The 16,268-nt window shown below is 26.3% G+C and overlaps 1 protein-coding gene across 2 annotated transcripts; it reads right to left on the reverse strand.

Annotated features, from left to right (window-relative positions):
- Positions 1–1,846: 1,846 nt before the first annotated feature.
- On the reverse strand, positions 1,847–15,828 carry LOC129981573 (methyltransferase N6AMT1-like). 2 transcript variants are annotated; one of them, XM_056092472.1, is made up of 6 exons: positions 15,445–15,828; positions 15,221–15,304; positions 14,530–14,620; positions 13,533–13,616; positions 5,723–5,860; positions 1,847–1,996 (listed from the first exon to the last, which is right to left on the reverse strand). In XM_056092472.1, exons 1-6 carry the CDS (start codon positions 15,567–15,569, stop codon positions 1,976–1,978), a joined length of 543 nt encoding a protein of 180 aa, XP_055948447.1. In that variant the 5' UTR covers positions 15,570–15,828; the 3' UTR covers positions 1,847–1,975. The 2 variants fall into 2 exon arrangements, with proteins under 2 accessions (XP_055948447.1, XP_055948446.1); XM_056092471.1 differs by having other exon boundaries at positions 5,719–5,860.
- Between the last annotated feature and the right edge of the window lie 440 nt (positions 15,829–16,268).

A 16,268-nucleotide genomic window follows, 5' to 3' on the forward strand; every position in this document is an offset into this window, starting at 1 on the left:
AATGTTAAAATAAAATTTTGAACCTTCGTTCACATCTTAAAAATTTATATAGCTTTTAACTTCAACTCGTTTTGTTATGAAAATATATTCTACACATTTTTCACCTATATTTATCATTAAAAAGTAATTTTCAAGAAAGAATTTAAAATTTAGAGTTTAAAATTTTTTTAATGTCTAAGTACTCTTAAATTCAGTCTAAGGACAAGGTCATTTTATGGAAGCATGCAAATTTCAACTTATTCTGTTAGTAATTATTCCATTACTTTCTATTTTGCCTTTAAAACGGCGAAATTAGAGTGCATTTGCAAATGTAAAATATTGATAGTATTTTATTTCGCATTCAAATATACCTGATAATGTATTTCATGAATCAAATATCATTTTTTTTACATTGTTGCAATGTAGGAATATATATTAAAAAAAAAATGGGTCCACTCCAATAGATTTGAAATCAAAGAAGAAGAATATAATGTTTTTCACTGATGTAATATTTTATTAATAGCAGTTGCCATTAAATATGGAGGATATTCTTTGACCTTGTAGGAAGTTAGAACTTTTACTCACCAGCTCACATAATGTCACTTATCGAATTTAAAAAGTTACTGAACTGCAGGAATTTTATTTTCTAATAAATACTTTATACGATTGTAACTATTTAATTTTACAAATATAATAACCAAATTATTCCTCTTTATAATACATAACGAGCTCATATTCTGTAACATGAAAAGGACCATTTGTGTGTGTTTTTAAAGTACTGACGTTTGTTTATGTGCTCCATAATTTTTACAAACTTCTCAAATTTCATAAAATTAACCTGACATAATTGCAATTATTACAATACTATATAAAATCATAAATTAAATAAAATATATCAGAACATTATAGCACCAAAACATTATTAGATAACCATTTAGTGTTAATTTTTTGGCTGCAAAATAAATCTTAGATTTATTCCTTACATATATAAGAACAAAAATTTTCAAATAATTTTAATAATTCGAGTAATATGGATTGATTACCATTACTATTGTCAGTATAAAATTATGCAGGTTCCCAACAAGATTTTAATGAAGATTAGAAGAGCATCAAAGAAAATTTGATAGCAATAAATTTCAGTTTACTTGAACGTCAAAAAAAATACACTGTAAATAAAGTTATTCATTAAAATTCAGCAAAATAATTTTTAACTCAATGTCTCACTAAGGCACTTAGTGCTTCTGCCTTATGTGCTATCACTACATAAGATAGAAATAGGAAAATCTATTTTGTTGCATCATTTTGTTTCATACAAAGAATAAAACATATCTTCAATACATCCACTGCTGAAGAACAGAAAACAATGATTTTATTAATTCAGAAAATTGTAATAAGTTTTAAAAAAAGACATTGCTTTCTACCACAAATTAGTGATAATTTGGTAAGGTTATGACACAATAATAAACTCCAGAACTTCTCACTCAATGAAATAGTAACACTGATTGTATAAATTCTTTAACATCAGGAAATTTCTTTCAAAATATCACAGAAAGCAATGTTCTAGATCTAGATGTTAGTGAAATAACTTGAACTATCTAATAATTATGTCAAATTACTGTTTTTATTTGCAATTTTCTAAGTTTTATTTAGACAAGGCAAGAAAGCATTATTATGCACGTAGAAAACATCAAATAAATAGCTCGTTCTTTTAATAGCAATCATGATTTTTTTTTTCTTTACCCATATCAATCGACATATTAAAATTGTAAGAAAATTTTTTTAAATATAAGTAAATAAACAAAACAAAAATGGATTTACCTTAATCAAGTGATCTAATCATATAAATTTATTAATTTATGGGGCTCAATTGATCAAAAATATAATTTATTTCCTAAATATCACAGAACAGAATCATTAAAAGAAAATCTAAGCACAATTAAACGTTCGATTCCACATCGTCTTTCCAGGATTTTGGTCATTTTTAAACCATGGCATCTCATACATCTAGAAATGTCCTCTGAAAATAATTAAAGAAAATCAATGAATAGTAGTAATAATTAATACTTTATTTGCAGGTAATTGAAAAAACAAATTTTATATTCCACAATAAACAAACATTTCCTTTCATAATTGAACACAACTTCTATAATTATTAAAAGAAAATTGTTTCATAGTAAAACTAAGCATAGATACAAAGATAAAAGTTACACAAAAATATAAAAACACAATCATACTAGAGCAGACATTCATTATTTCTAGCATTTTGAAACATTTAAAATCTACAACTAATTTAAAAAAATGAATTTAAAAGATAACAGTAGTAAAAGTTTTTTCTGCGTGTGAGTATGGTCATACATGTTTTATGCAGAAAATCAATTATTATACCAAGTAAATAGAATTCCAGAATTTGCTTGTGTTTGATTTATAATATTTCAAATTAAACAAAAAGTTGCTGTTCACGTGTATTAACATAAATTAATAACTTAATTTATAAATGAAAACATTTCAGGGGAGGAAAGATATTCTCAAATTCAAAATATTAAGCATTTTATAATCAGAAATTAATTTTCTTCACCCATAAATTGTGTAATTTTCTATAATAATAATTTTAACGTAACATGCAAATAAAATAATAATGAATTAAGAAAAATAATTTAAACAAATAATTATTCAAGGCAAGAGTAAATGAAATATATTGTTAAAGTTTTAAAACTAAAGAAAGCATAAAGTTTGAATATTCATTTCCGCCCATCATTGATAATCTAAGAATTCAACATAAACAGGAAACTATTACAGTAAGAAAAAAAATATAAAACAAAAAAATCTACCTGAATTCTCAAAAATTGTAAAATCTGTAAAAAAACGTAAGAAAATTTATCAGTTTAATTATAACTATTTTTTCCAATGCTAATGACTGATTTTGCTTCTGTCTAAAGTAAAAAAAAAAAAAAAAATCCTCAATTAATTCTTCTTATACATTTCCAAACATTTTTCAAGATAATGATGAATGTTTTTTAACTATTAAATGGAAATGAGACAGTTATGACTAATTTCTTACCATCCAAAAAAAAAAAAAGAGCCATTATAGTTTGCTTAAAGATTTATTTTTATTTTAATTATCCATCATTTTTATTCTGCATTTTTTTTCATTGATATTTTCCATTTGATCATTCTAAAACATAATATTGAGAAATATTAATTTATTTTCGAAAAATAGGTTATTAATTGGTCCTTCATAAACACAAAATCAAGAGCAATGAAAACTGGTTTACAATTTTGTGAAATTTGGATATCTGTGAAAAAATAAAAACTTTCTGTTATGAAAAACATGCAAAGTGAGTGAGCCTATATTTCACATGTGAATTGGTTCTCATATTCAGTGCTCAAATGTAGTGCAGCTGTGGAGATGATACCATTCTTTTCTCTAATTAGTTACATATATAATTTAGCTTTTTTCCATTCCTCGTATATAAAGAACAAAAAGGTTAGTAAAAAAAGTATTTTGACATTAATCAACCAACCAATTGACATTAATATTTTTATAAATCCGCATCTATTAGACCTTCATAAATCTGAAAGAACAGGGATTTTTTGGGGGGTGAGGGGGGAATATGTCTTTTTTTATGTGAAAAGCATGATATAAAAATTTTACTCAGTAGATAGATGAAATTTAGTATATATGGTACTTAATTTAAAATTGTATTTGAATAAAATATTTATTACTGGAAAAAATTACTTTATTATGTAAATATAATAAATCTGTCCTAAGCCAGATGGACGAACTTTTATAAATGTGGTTATAAATAGAAAAACATATATATATATATATAATAATTTTTTAGAAATAAGTAAAGGTAGATTTTTTAGGAACTTTATTCTTTTCATTCCTTATAAGACAAATTTAGAAACTTTTTTATACACGTAGAATCATGGTTATGAACTCAAGATACACTCATCACAGAGATGCAAAAGACATGAAAAGAGAGTTAAAAAAATGTTCAGAATTCATATAATTTCGAGAAGCAAATTTCATCAAAATATAGTTGAACAAGCATTTCTTTTAGGTGTTGACTTTCATTCATATTGCTGTATTATACTGGACAGTTAAAATTATCAAAATTAATCTATGAGAAGTGTAAAAGAATGCAGATGGCTGTGCATCTTTGAAATTAAAATACATTTTTAAGTTTAAAAATGTTAAGAGATTAGGAAATAATCAATTTTAAAATTGAACTTATCATTAAATAACTTTATTACCAAATTCTTAGATTAATCTGCAAATATGTTGGCTGTTTGACTATTAACAGGTACAGGAATCAATATGCAAATATACAAATGCTACAAACTAGATGCTTTGTTTCAATATTATAAAACTTAGATGGATTAGTTTAAATATATAATCTGAATATCTAATTTGTAAATGTTTATAAAATTTTAGATCCAATTGATTTCAAAGGAATGATCCAAAAGCATCACTTATCTTCACCATAATCATAAAACACAAAATATGCCATAAAGTCCAATACACAAGAAAAATGAAGGAACAACACATATACTGATTTTGGAATGCATCCGCATTTTTTATAGATTTTTAAACTCTATGAGAAAGTGAAAAATAGAAATTTTGCACAAATAATGAATTTACTAGGATTGCATTATATTTTCTATACCTCAATTCTCTAATTTATATTATAACACAAATTTTTCACAGAAAATATTCTATTTTGACAGTTAATATCAAAGCTGAGCAAGCTTCTACAAAATAAAAACAATGTGAATGAAACAGAAGAAAACAAATCATAAATGCTTTTAAAAAGAATTTCTATCAATAAAATACTTTAATATTCACATTCAATATATCAAATTTGTTAACACAAAGATACTATTAAAAACTAACAAAATTTAGCATTCAAGTTTAAAAGTATGAAGTGGAATTAAAAAAATTTCAAGATTAAGCTACAAACAAAATAACATGGAATGGCAAGAATCATAAATCAGTATGTTAAAAGAAATTGTACAGTGGACATAAAAAGCTGTACAGTTTGTACTATTAGGACCAAGATGCAGCATGTTTACAATAATGTTGTCATTAATTATACAAGATGTCTGAAGATGCACACAAACTTCAACAACAGAAGAACATTAATAGAAAGCATGAAGACATCCATTAGTCAAAACACAGAAGGTGCTTGACACTCTTCAAGAAATGTCCTTTCAAAACATATTTCAGAACAGACAAGAATATAGGAATTAATCTATTGTTATACAAAGAGACTACTTTCAGTGTAATAAAGTGTCAACAAAAAAAACAGCAGTTTCTTGACAACAAAGTCAATCTCAAGAATTTTTTGTACCCCTTGTAGTATAAGTGTTTTAATATTTTTTTTACAAAAGATTTTTTTATTTATTCTACACATGGCAATTCCTATCTTCATTTAATACAGTAAAACTGACAATAATATATAATTTTTATTCGCATTAAAAACAGAAAAACAAAGCAAGGGAAGTAAAAATGACAAAATTTATCAATAATATAAACATTTAAATAGCACACTCTTTTAATCAATTAAAAAATCAGACCATTAATAACGAAAAAAAGTACAATATTATTCTATCATTTATAAACTTTCATTTAAAATATGCAAAAAATATAGTATACTATTTTAAACATTGCAAAAACATAATTAGTAAATATGGAATGATATATTTAGATAAAAGAATGAAGCACAGATTTCTTACCTACATCATTTTGAGCTATACATGTCAGATAAAACAATCCTTTTTTGGACAAAAGTTTGGATACAAGGGGTAAGATCCTATCAATAACTTCTCTGCCTTTTATTCCACCAGAAGTAGCTTTATGTGTATTACTACCACCAACCTGAAAGAATATAATAATGTGCCTAACTCTTATCACTGTTAGTATTTCAGGGACCATATACATAAAAATATCAATTCTTTAAACTGTTACCAATAAAATACAATATCTATTTACTTATTTTTTAATCATAAAGTATGCAAAGAATAAGAAAATTTTCTTCAGTATTCTTCAGCGTACAGCATTTTATTTGATATAATAGCACTTAAATTGAAATAAGGAAGAAAAAAAAATCAAATTTAAAGATTTTTGTTAGTTGTATTAAGTGTATCAAAGATTTTTTTTTTAAATTATCAAATGTAATAAGTCTCAATTAGGATGGACAAAAATATTTTGTTTATTGTTTTAAAATTTTCCAACAAATGAGTGAAAAATGTATTCCCTTTAACACAGTATTTAACAAATTTTAGTATAAATTAGAAGAACAACAGAATTCTTATAAAATTATGAAGTTCCAATGGAAAAATAAATTACTTCACATTTCTACGATTAAATTGCAATAATTTGCCTAGCTTGAAACTTACTAACAAATAAAAGAGGGAGAGATTAGAAAAACTGCTTCTGAGTGAATCAAATATACATGTTTTTGACTTGTATCATGTACTTTCATTTATCATATTTTGCTTCATTATAAAACAAATTATATATTATTAAACACATACAATAGTCATAATTATACATCATTTATATATATTAATTTATATTATATCATTGTTTAATAATTATATATTATTAAACAATACATAAAGTCATTGTTTGGAATATATATTTATATTCTAGCAGTCAAAATTGTGTATACTTTTCATGAACAGTGAATTTTTGAGATTTAATGACTGACCCACAGACTCAAATCACAAGGCATTATTATATATTAGAAAAATAAACAGATTAAATATAATGAAACAGAAAATATCCACTATCTATTAAAAATTTTAAGAAACCATGCATACATAAAATCTTGAGAAAAAAGTTAAAACTTTCAATGAATTTAAAAGCATCTACATAATAAAATTATTTTTTTAAAAAATTAATGATTAATAAATAAGTTAAATAAATAGGGAAAAAATAACACTTGTTCAAATAAATGTTAAAGAAAAGTCAAGTCCATTGTAAACAATAGAGCTAGAGAATGAATTCAAAATTTAAACCAATTAAGTAAGAATGCAATGAATTAAAATGATAACTTTTCCTACTGAAAACAATATTATATGTATTTTTGATAGCAGCATAGTATTTTTAAAAGACGACAAAAAAAAAAGGCTTGAGCAAAAAAAATAATAATATAATAATATGATTCTATCATTCCTTGTGTAACAGGAAAAACTAAGAAATATGAATATTTTAACAGAACTATAGAACAAATTTAAAGTAGATATAACGACTAATTATTAATAATGAAACATTATAAATGATAATGTTCAGAATTGATTTTTTTTTACTTACTTTTGAATATACAACACAGATAAAATACAAATAGAAATTTTACTTAATATTGTCATAATGCACAAGAATAAAAATCTATTAACTAAAAGAATGAAAACTATTATTGTACAATACAACTTTAATTATTTAATTTACATATTACATTATGTATATTATTTACATATTATATTATTATATATTACGTTATATTTATTATTACTCTATATATTACTTTAAAATATTTTAATTTATTGAAATGAACGAAAAACTGAAAAAAAAATGGCATTACACAAAAGCTTGTTTTTTTTTTAATTTTAAAGTGGTGTTAAAAGAGGCTTATGCAATAATATGCTTGTAAGTAATTAGGGAAAATTATTAGAATTTTAATAAATCATTTAATCAATTTTTTTTGAAAAACTCTGTATTAGAAACCACCTACTGTCCAAAAAGTAGCTACAAGTTAAATTTGGTAAGTCTGGATACAACATTTAGCCTTGTTATGCAATTTTGCATGAGATTTTCCTCATGCTGGTTGCATCAAACAAGAAGCAATTTACGAACAATATGCTAGTCTACATTTATACATTAAAAGAATTAACTGATTCTCTCTCTTACCACCATAGAGAAAAGTGAATGAGTATTAATGTTCATGGAGCTGAAAAACCAGATATATTACTATACAAAATAACATAAATGATTATAGAATAAACTACTGTCAAAATTCTAAAGCAGTTGTCATAAATCAAAAATAAGTATAACTGCATATATGATAAAAATTCAAATATTGTAATAGTAAGATCATTCAAAAGGTTCAAAGAGTAGGATAAAAATGCAAATTCAAATAAATCTTCAAAAAACTAAAAGATGAGTATGGACAGTTTTAAGAAGTGAAACTGTAAAACTGACAAAAGAATAATGTATATACAATTGAAATTTGGATGTTCTAATAGGATATAATAAATTTAAATAGAGCCTTTGCAAAGAAAAAGGAAAGAGAAAAACATATTAGTTGAAGCAAAACAAATCTGGAGGCACGGCAGTGCCCCCCGCCAAGTCGAGCAAAAACAAGCGGCACGGCCGTACCATCTTTATCTCGAAGCAGTTCAGGCCATTTCCGACGCCCTATAACTTCGTTGTGGATTAAACTAGAAGCCTGAGTTTTCAGTAACCAAGCAGTGATTATATAAAAACGATATATTTCAAATTTCATTAAATTTGAACCATTAGTTTAAGAATTATAACTAGTCAAAGTTTGTGAATTTTGTCACTGACTGACTGACTGCCCGATCATCAAAACTCTAAGGCACTTCTAGCAGACATAGAAGCTTCAAATTTAGAATACAATTAGTGTTTAGTGTATAAATCAAGGAAAATCTAAAATATGCGTGTAATAATGGACGGATCGATAAATTTCTCAAAGTTTCGAGCATTATCCATTTTGTCGGCAAATTCGTCGCCAAGTTTATCGCCAAGCTCTGGGATCACTGGCTCGGCATCCGACAGCATCCAATACAGATTATTGTAAAACGGTCTTCCATATGATGACACTATTCGCACTGGGAAGCAAAATTGCAGGTTTGTAACAATATCTAATTTGAAATAATTCAATTTGAAGCTGTGGAAGCTGCAAACGCAATGGGTGTTTTTCAGAGAATCAATCTGGTAGAAGAAAAGCAAACTGATCTTCAAAGTATGACATGTATAGCCTATGCTATAACTATATACAAAAGTCAGGGCCGAGGTTTAAATAATGCACCGATGTATATCGGTTCCGCAGCATTCACATCTGGTCACGCTTACGTGGCATTTTCGAGAGTTACAAGTCTGGAGGGCTTACATCTAATTAATGTCAACTTTGGAAGTATTAAAATGCAGGAATCCTTAATTTGTGAATACAACAGACTAAGAAGCATTTACCGTCTATACTTGTCAAAAATTGTAACATCAAAACTTACGAGAAAAACCCATAGAGACAAGGAGTGGGCTTTGAGAAAAACTGTAGCTGAAGCTCAAGAAGTAGTACCAGAAAAGAAAAAGAGGAAGACAACATATAAAAATAAGAAAAGGATTATCTACAAAAAGAAAGGAGATGCTATCAAAAACATAACTTGCAAAAAAAGCCAAGTCTCGCAACTCAATTCTTCTATCGTAAAAAGTTGTGAGATCCATGTAATACTAAGTCGGTCAATTTATTCAGTGCCTACTTAAGGGTCCTTCTGTCTTAAGTTATTACATAATTAGCTAACCTAACAACATCTTATAGTGACCATATCAATACAAAAAATATTTTATGGTTTAAATAAATAGATTGACTTGGCAATCGCACTAAACAATCTAATTTAACATAATATGTTAGTGTAATCTAATTTAATGTAAAGATACATTGTGTTTTCATGTGATGGCCAAGTCAATCTATTTATTTAAACCATAAAAGATTTTTAATATTGATATGGTCACTATAAGATGTTGTTAGGTTAGCTAATTATGTAATAACTTAAGACAGAAGGACCCTTAAGTAGGGACTGAATAAATTGACCGACTTGGTATTACATGGATCTCACAACTTTTTACAATAGAAGAATTGAGTTGCGAGACTTGGTTTTTTTTACAAGTTATGTTTTTGATGGCATACATTTTATTGGCTCCTTCTTACTCTATTTTAATTTTTAATATTATAAAACTGCAATTAGTCATTTGCAAATCCATACAGTATTATTACACCAGTTTTTTCCACAGCTCACATCTTTTTTACTGGCTCTCTCAGATTTCTTACATTCAGAATATATTAAAATTCTCAAATTTATCTCTATGAAATTTTATGCTGCCAACTGATTATGGCCCACCAGACAGCATGAGTATGAAAGAACTGAGGAATCATAATCACCATAAAATGGTATCATAAAGAGCCAAAAATATTTTGCACAACTGTAGCATCAACAACAGAGGAAAGGGGAAATGCAGGGCCAACCATCTGGGGGAAGTGCGGTGGGTGCTATGCATCCCCGCCCGTGACTGAGGGGGCCCCACTGTGATAAAGAATTAAAATAGTGTTCTGAACAATAATAGCGTTTACACATACTGAAAGTATACACATTTGTTTCCACATGGCTGGCTGAGCTTCGACTGATGCCATTATTAGGCCATAATCGCAGTGATACCTATAGGGGGGGGGGACGAAGTGATTTATGAATAAAGAAATCCCCTTCAGACATGTTAAGACAGAGTGGCGCGACTCTGGGCTGAGTTCAAATGGACTTGTAAATCATCAGCTTTATAGTTTTTTCTGCATCTAATGTAATATTTTTTATGCTTGCATCTATTATGTTTGTTTATATTAAGTTGCTCAAACAAAAAGAAAAACAAAGATGAATAAAACGATCAACTACTAGCATTGCACCTTGCATTACTGCTTCACCAGCCTTGACCGGAATGAAAAGAATTAAGAACAAAGTTTAATGTAGCAGTCGGCAGATTTGGATATATACGAAGTTCATAGTATATATTATAGTCTTGTGCAAGTGTGCAAAATATTGTTAATATAAGGTAAATATATTTACAATAACTTATTTCACCTACTAGGTAATAGCTTATAGTATAGCATATAATAAATTGATAATTCATTCTATAAACTGTTTAATACTGTTAGATATAACCATGCCCATGCCAAAGAAATATCCCTCCAGGTGCCAAAAAAGAAAATTATCAGAAAAGAAAACAAGAAAAGTTAAAAAGGCACAAGTAGATCTGTTTTCTTGGTTACAAAGTTATTCTAGCAAAGAAATTGTTTCAACTTCAGAAATTATATTTCAAATTTCAACTGGAGAAGAAAGTTCGGCACAAAGTACACAGTCTAGCAATGAAAATGTTGAAACGGTGAAATTTGTTGCAGAATCATGTGTTTATATAAATAGGACCGAATCAAAAAGTAATGACGAAAATGACAATAACAAATATGATCAAGAGAATATAAATGATCCTGGTTTATGGTCAAGTATTATAACTGATAAAATAAGAATGCTTTGTGTTAAAATCGGACCTGTGCAAGACAAAGGAGATTTTGTTAAAAATGCTGAAGTTAGATAATTTTCCACTACATACTACTTTTAAAAAATCCCAAATGGTGAAACACAACTTCTCAGCTGGTTAATTTATTCAAAGATGCAAGATTCGTTTGTTTTTGTTGTATACTACTTTCCAAAAGAAGAGGAAATGACGAAACTACACAATTTATAGATGGCTATAATAATTGGAGAAAACTATCAAATGTAATCCAAGATCATGAACGTTCTAGTTGTCATATTAATCTGTTTATTGCTTGGAAAGAATTATTAAAACAACTAAATTTATGTTCGACTATTGATAAAACAAATCAAGTCAATATAAGTAAAGAAACAGCATGACTCAAATTACTATTTCAAAGAATTGTAGATGTGATTCTTTTTTTAGCGTGTAATAATCTTCCACTTCAAGGAACCCACGAAATAATAGGTAAGTCTAATAATGGAAATTTTTTAAGTTTGTTCGAATTATTAAATAAATATGATCCTGTGCTAATGGATCATATAAATAAAATATTAAATACTAAAAATAGAATTGTGCATCATTTAGCACATAGGCCAGAAGAAAAAAATATTTCCGAGTTAGGAAATGAAGTCCTTAACAAAATTAAACACGATATAAAAGCAGTCATGTACTATAGTATCCAATTGGTTTGTACTCCTGATATTTCCCGTAAGGAACAAACTTCAATCATTATTAGATATGTAAATTTTGAAGAGAAAACTATAAATAAGTCATTTATTGGGTTTACTGAAGTAACTGATCTGATTGGTGAAGGACTAGCAAAAACTCTATTGGAAAGATTAAGCAAACTTGATTTAGATATTATGAATTGTAGAGGATAAGCATATGACAACAGTAGCAACATGAAAGGGAAATATAAAGGTGTACAGTCTAGAATACTTTCTCTAAACCCTCATGCAATTTATGTGCCTTGCCTATGACACTCTTTTAATTTATTAATTTTTGATGCCACTTCCAGCAGTATATATTGTAAAAAAAATTTTGGGATATTGCAACGCTTATATTGCTTATTTTCTGTATCTGTAAAATGATGGGAAATTCTACAAAAGCATTTAAACATACTCTTAAACCATTATGTGACACTCGTTGGGAAGCTAAAATATATTTGGTTAAAGCTGTGCATACACAGTTTGAACAAACTTGTAATACCCTAGAAGAATTTATCGATGTAAGTAACGATAATACAGCAGTATCTGAAGCTAAAGTTTATTAGATGCAATACAAGAAATGCCATTTATTTTATGTTTAATAGTATGTTTTGCAATATTGCCCAAAATTAACACTATCAATAAACTATTTCAAACAAAAACAATTGTTCTTGACTCGGCTTTCAATTTAGTCAATAAAATTAAAACTGAGATCCAAAATTTAAGAACAAAATTTAACACATTTTTAGCCGAAGCAAAAGTGCTAGCACATAATTTGAACATTTCAGAACATTTTCTTGTAAAACAAATTTGAAAAAAAAAAAAAAAAAAAAAAGAAAGAAAAAAAGATTATATTTGGAATTAGCAGAAGGTGAAATTATAAAAAACCTGGTAGAAGAAATCAGGTGTTATTTTTTTAACATTGTAATTGATACTGTTATTGTACAAATAGAAGATAGATTTAAAAGTATGCCAAATATTATTTCTAATTTCAAATTAGTCACTGATATAAAAATTTTAGAAAACCATGAATTAGAGAAATGTTCCAATAACATTGTAAAGTTTTATAACAAAGATGTAGATGAAAACCTAATACAGGAAACTTGTTCACTATGGGATTTAATTTTGAAAGAAAGAGATGTAAATAAAGGAAAAGACATATTGCAATACATACTAAATAATAATTATAATGAGTTATTTCTAAATGTAACTCTTTCAGTAAATTAAAATTAATAAAGAATTATCTTCAGTCAAATATGTAATCAGAATGCTTAAATGCACTTGCTATATTAAGCATAAAAAAAGAAATTGCAAAAAAAAATTTTAATGTCTCATGTAAAGGAAAAACATTTATAGTATCTTATGTAATTACATACTTTAATATGAACGTCAATTAAAGTATAAGCATATATAACATACTACTCTAACTTCAGCACCTAATACGTGACAAGTAGTGGAATTCACATTAAATTGAATGTTATTTTTGTTTTTGATATTAAGGTAAATTTCAAAAGGATACTCACTTCTTCACTTGGAGTAACTGCATAAGGTGGATTGCAAATTAATAAATCAACAGCATTCTTTAACCTATCCTCCAATACACACACCTATAAAGAAAAAATACAGGCATTAATTCATCCAAATGTAACTCTAGTTATAAATGATAAATAATTTATTTTATATAAAATGAATTTTTTAGTAATTCACTAATTTCCATATTTCAAATATAGCTTTTGAATATAGGTTTTTAAAAACAAAATATTTTATCCATATTTTTATCTGGGAAACATCAGAATAAATACTTTTTGGGAAGCATTAACTTTAGAAAGATCTTACTATCTTATATAAATTTTCAAAAAAGAATAAATTTTTTGTGCTTTTAACAATAAATAAATCAAATGCATGAAGACAGAAAATTATATTATTTATAACTATTTTGAAGGTAACAAAAAATTAAATACATATAGGGAAATTGCCAAAGAAAAGTAGATTTTGAAATTTTTTTAAATGACTTTGTTGAACACAAAATATAAAGAGATGAAAACACCTTTTCTCCACTTTTTAAAATTTTAATAATTCACAATTCAAATAAACATATCAAACATTTTGCAAATATAAATGAAATTAAATGCAATAAAACACAGCACACATTAACAGAGACTCACTATTGTAGGATTTGCATTAAAAAAAAAATTAAATTGTCTAAAGGGCCAATAACACTTTTAAGAGTGCTTTTTCAACTTTGACATCCTTTTTTTTATTTTATTTCATTTTCATTTGTTTATTATTATTATTAATATTTTTTTTTTTTTTTTTTGCCCTTTTCAAAGTAGATATTGAATTTCAAATAATTAGAGTTCTGCCTATCTTTACATGAAAAACTCATGCTAGAACAGTTTGATTTACTGCATACACATTGGCAATATTTTGTATAGTAACAGCAAAAATAGCATACTGTACATAAAAATAGCAATAGTAAAATAGCATTTTTCACAGTGAAAGGACAAAAAAAAATCATACCAAATCTGTAATAATCATATCAACTGGTACATCATTGCTAGTAGATGTTGCTTTTGTTGCAGTTGCTGCAAGAGGATTTATATCTGTACATCTAAAACATCCAAAAAAAAAATCCTTTTTGGAAAAACCAAATTCTTTTTAAAAATAAACAAATCCGATTGAATTGTAAACATAATGGTAATACAATAATCCCTTTTTGGAAAAATCAAATCCTTTTTAAAAATAAACAAATCTGATTCAATCGCAAACATAATGGTAATATAATAATTCCCTAATGGTAATAGTCCATATAGCAAACATAAACCAAAACTTTTGTTTTAAGATAAACATTTGTTTCAGAATAATTTTAGAAAACATAGAGTTTTTACCTTTTTAAAAAAGAATTTGATATGACATTTGTAAAATATTTTCAATTAACTGCATCAGTTGTTTTAATGTTAATTAATTCAATTTGCTTCTTTAAATTAACAAAGTAATTTCAATGGAAATGCTAAATGTGTATTTATTTACTGAAATTAATAAATAAAAGAACTAAAATAAAAGTCAAATCAGCATACCTTTTAAAACTGTATTAACAAAAAAACTTGAACATAAAAAGGGAAGAATATATATACCTCAGTTTTATAATCCTTTTGGATACTAAATCACTTGCATAATTAATATCCCCCCCCAAAAAAAATGATTCACTTACAAGAAATATGGATATCCTAAAACTTTCCCAAGGGATGTAGTGACAACTCCAGAGCCACTTCCAATTTCTAAACAAATGCCAGGCCTAAAACAAAATATGGAATTATCAAAAAAAAAAATCATATCAGCATAATTATTTTTCATTTTCAAATATAATTAATAATTTTTAAATAAATTACTCAAAGATGAAATTTATAAGCATTTTAAAGACATAATGTTATGCACCCCAATTTCCTTATATGATCGAGATCTTTTTCTAAAGCATCAATGAGAATAAAAGTATCTTCAGCAGGCTCATAAACATCATCGAAAATTTCTTTCTTCAAAATGCTGTAATCGGCTAAATCCATTTTCCGTCTTTTTTCTTAACATTCCCTTCAAATTTTTTTGATCGTTTTGTTATTACTGTAAAAAGAAAATTTAAAATCTTCCAATCTAAATAAAATTCTAAATATTCAATCAGCTTGCAATTTAAATCTTGAAATTAAAAAGTTATTTACAAATACTTTCATTTGAAAACTTTTCCTTTAATTTGAACGATTGTATTATTGAACACGTCTTGTCAGTCTTTTCTTGTTTCATTATCCCGCTTGTTTGTTTTTGTTTACATTTATGCTGCTTAAGAGTTGAGTTGAGTGTTGCAATTTTTCATTTTATTATAGATTAATAATGTTTGGATTGAAATAAATTATTTTATTAGAAGATTGTTGTCAGTTTTGTTACTTAATATTCACTTCCGTCCAGTTATGTCAACAACAGAACATTAAGTATTAATATCCTTGTAAGATTTTTCTTTACAAATTCACAAAATACAATTTAAAAAGAAGAAATATCTTGTTGAACTAAAATATATAAATTTACCGATTTACTTACTATTAGTTACCTAATTATTGCTCAAAAGAAATCATTGAGTTATTTCATTTTGCACATTAATGGTAAATACAGAAGAATAAAAAAAATAAACTTTTATATAATCTTGTATTTGTTTTTTCTCTTTGTGATATGCGTGTACATTTTGAAATATGCAACTCTTTTAACTATATTTTGTT

This window comes from Argiope bruennichi, chromosome 8, assembly GCF_947563725.1.
Source record: "Argiope bruennichi chromosome 8, qqArgBrue1.1, whole genome shotgun sequence".
Lineage (NCBI taxonomy): Eukaryota > Metazoa > Arthropoda > Arachnida > Araneae > Araneidae > Argiope > Argiope bruennichi.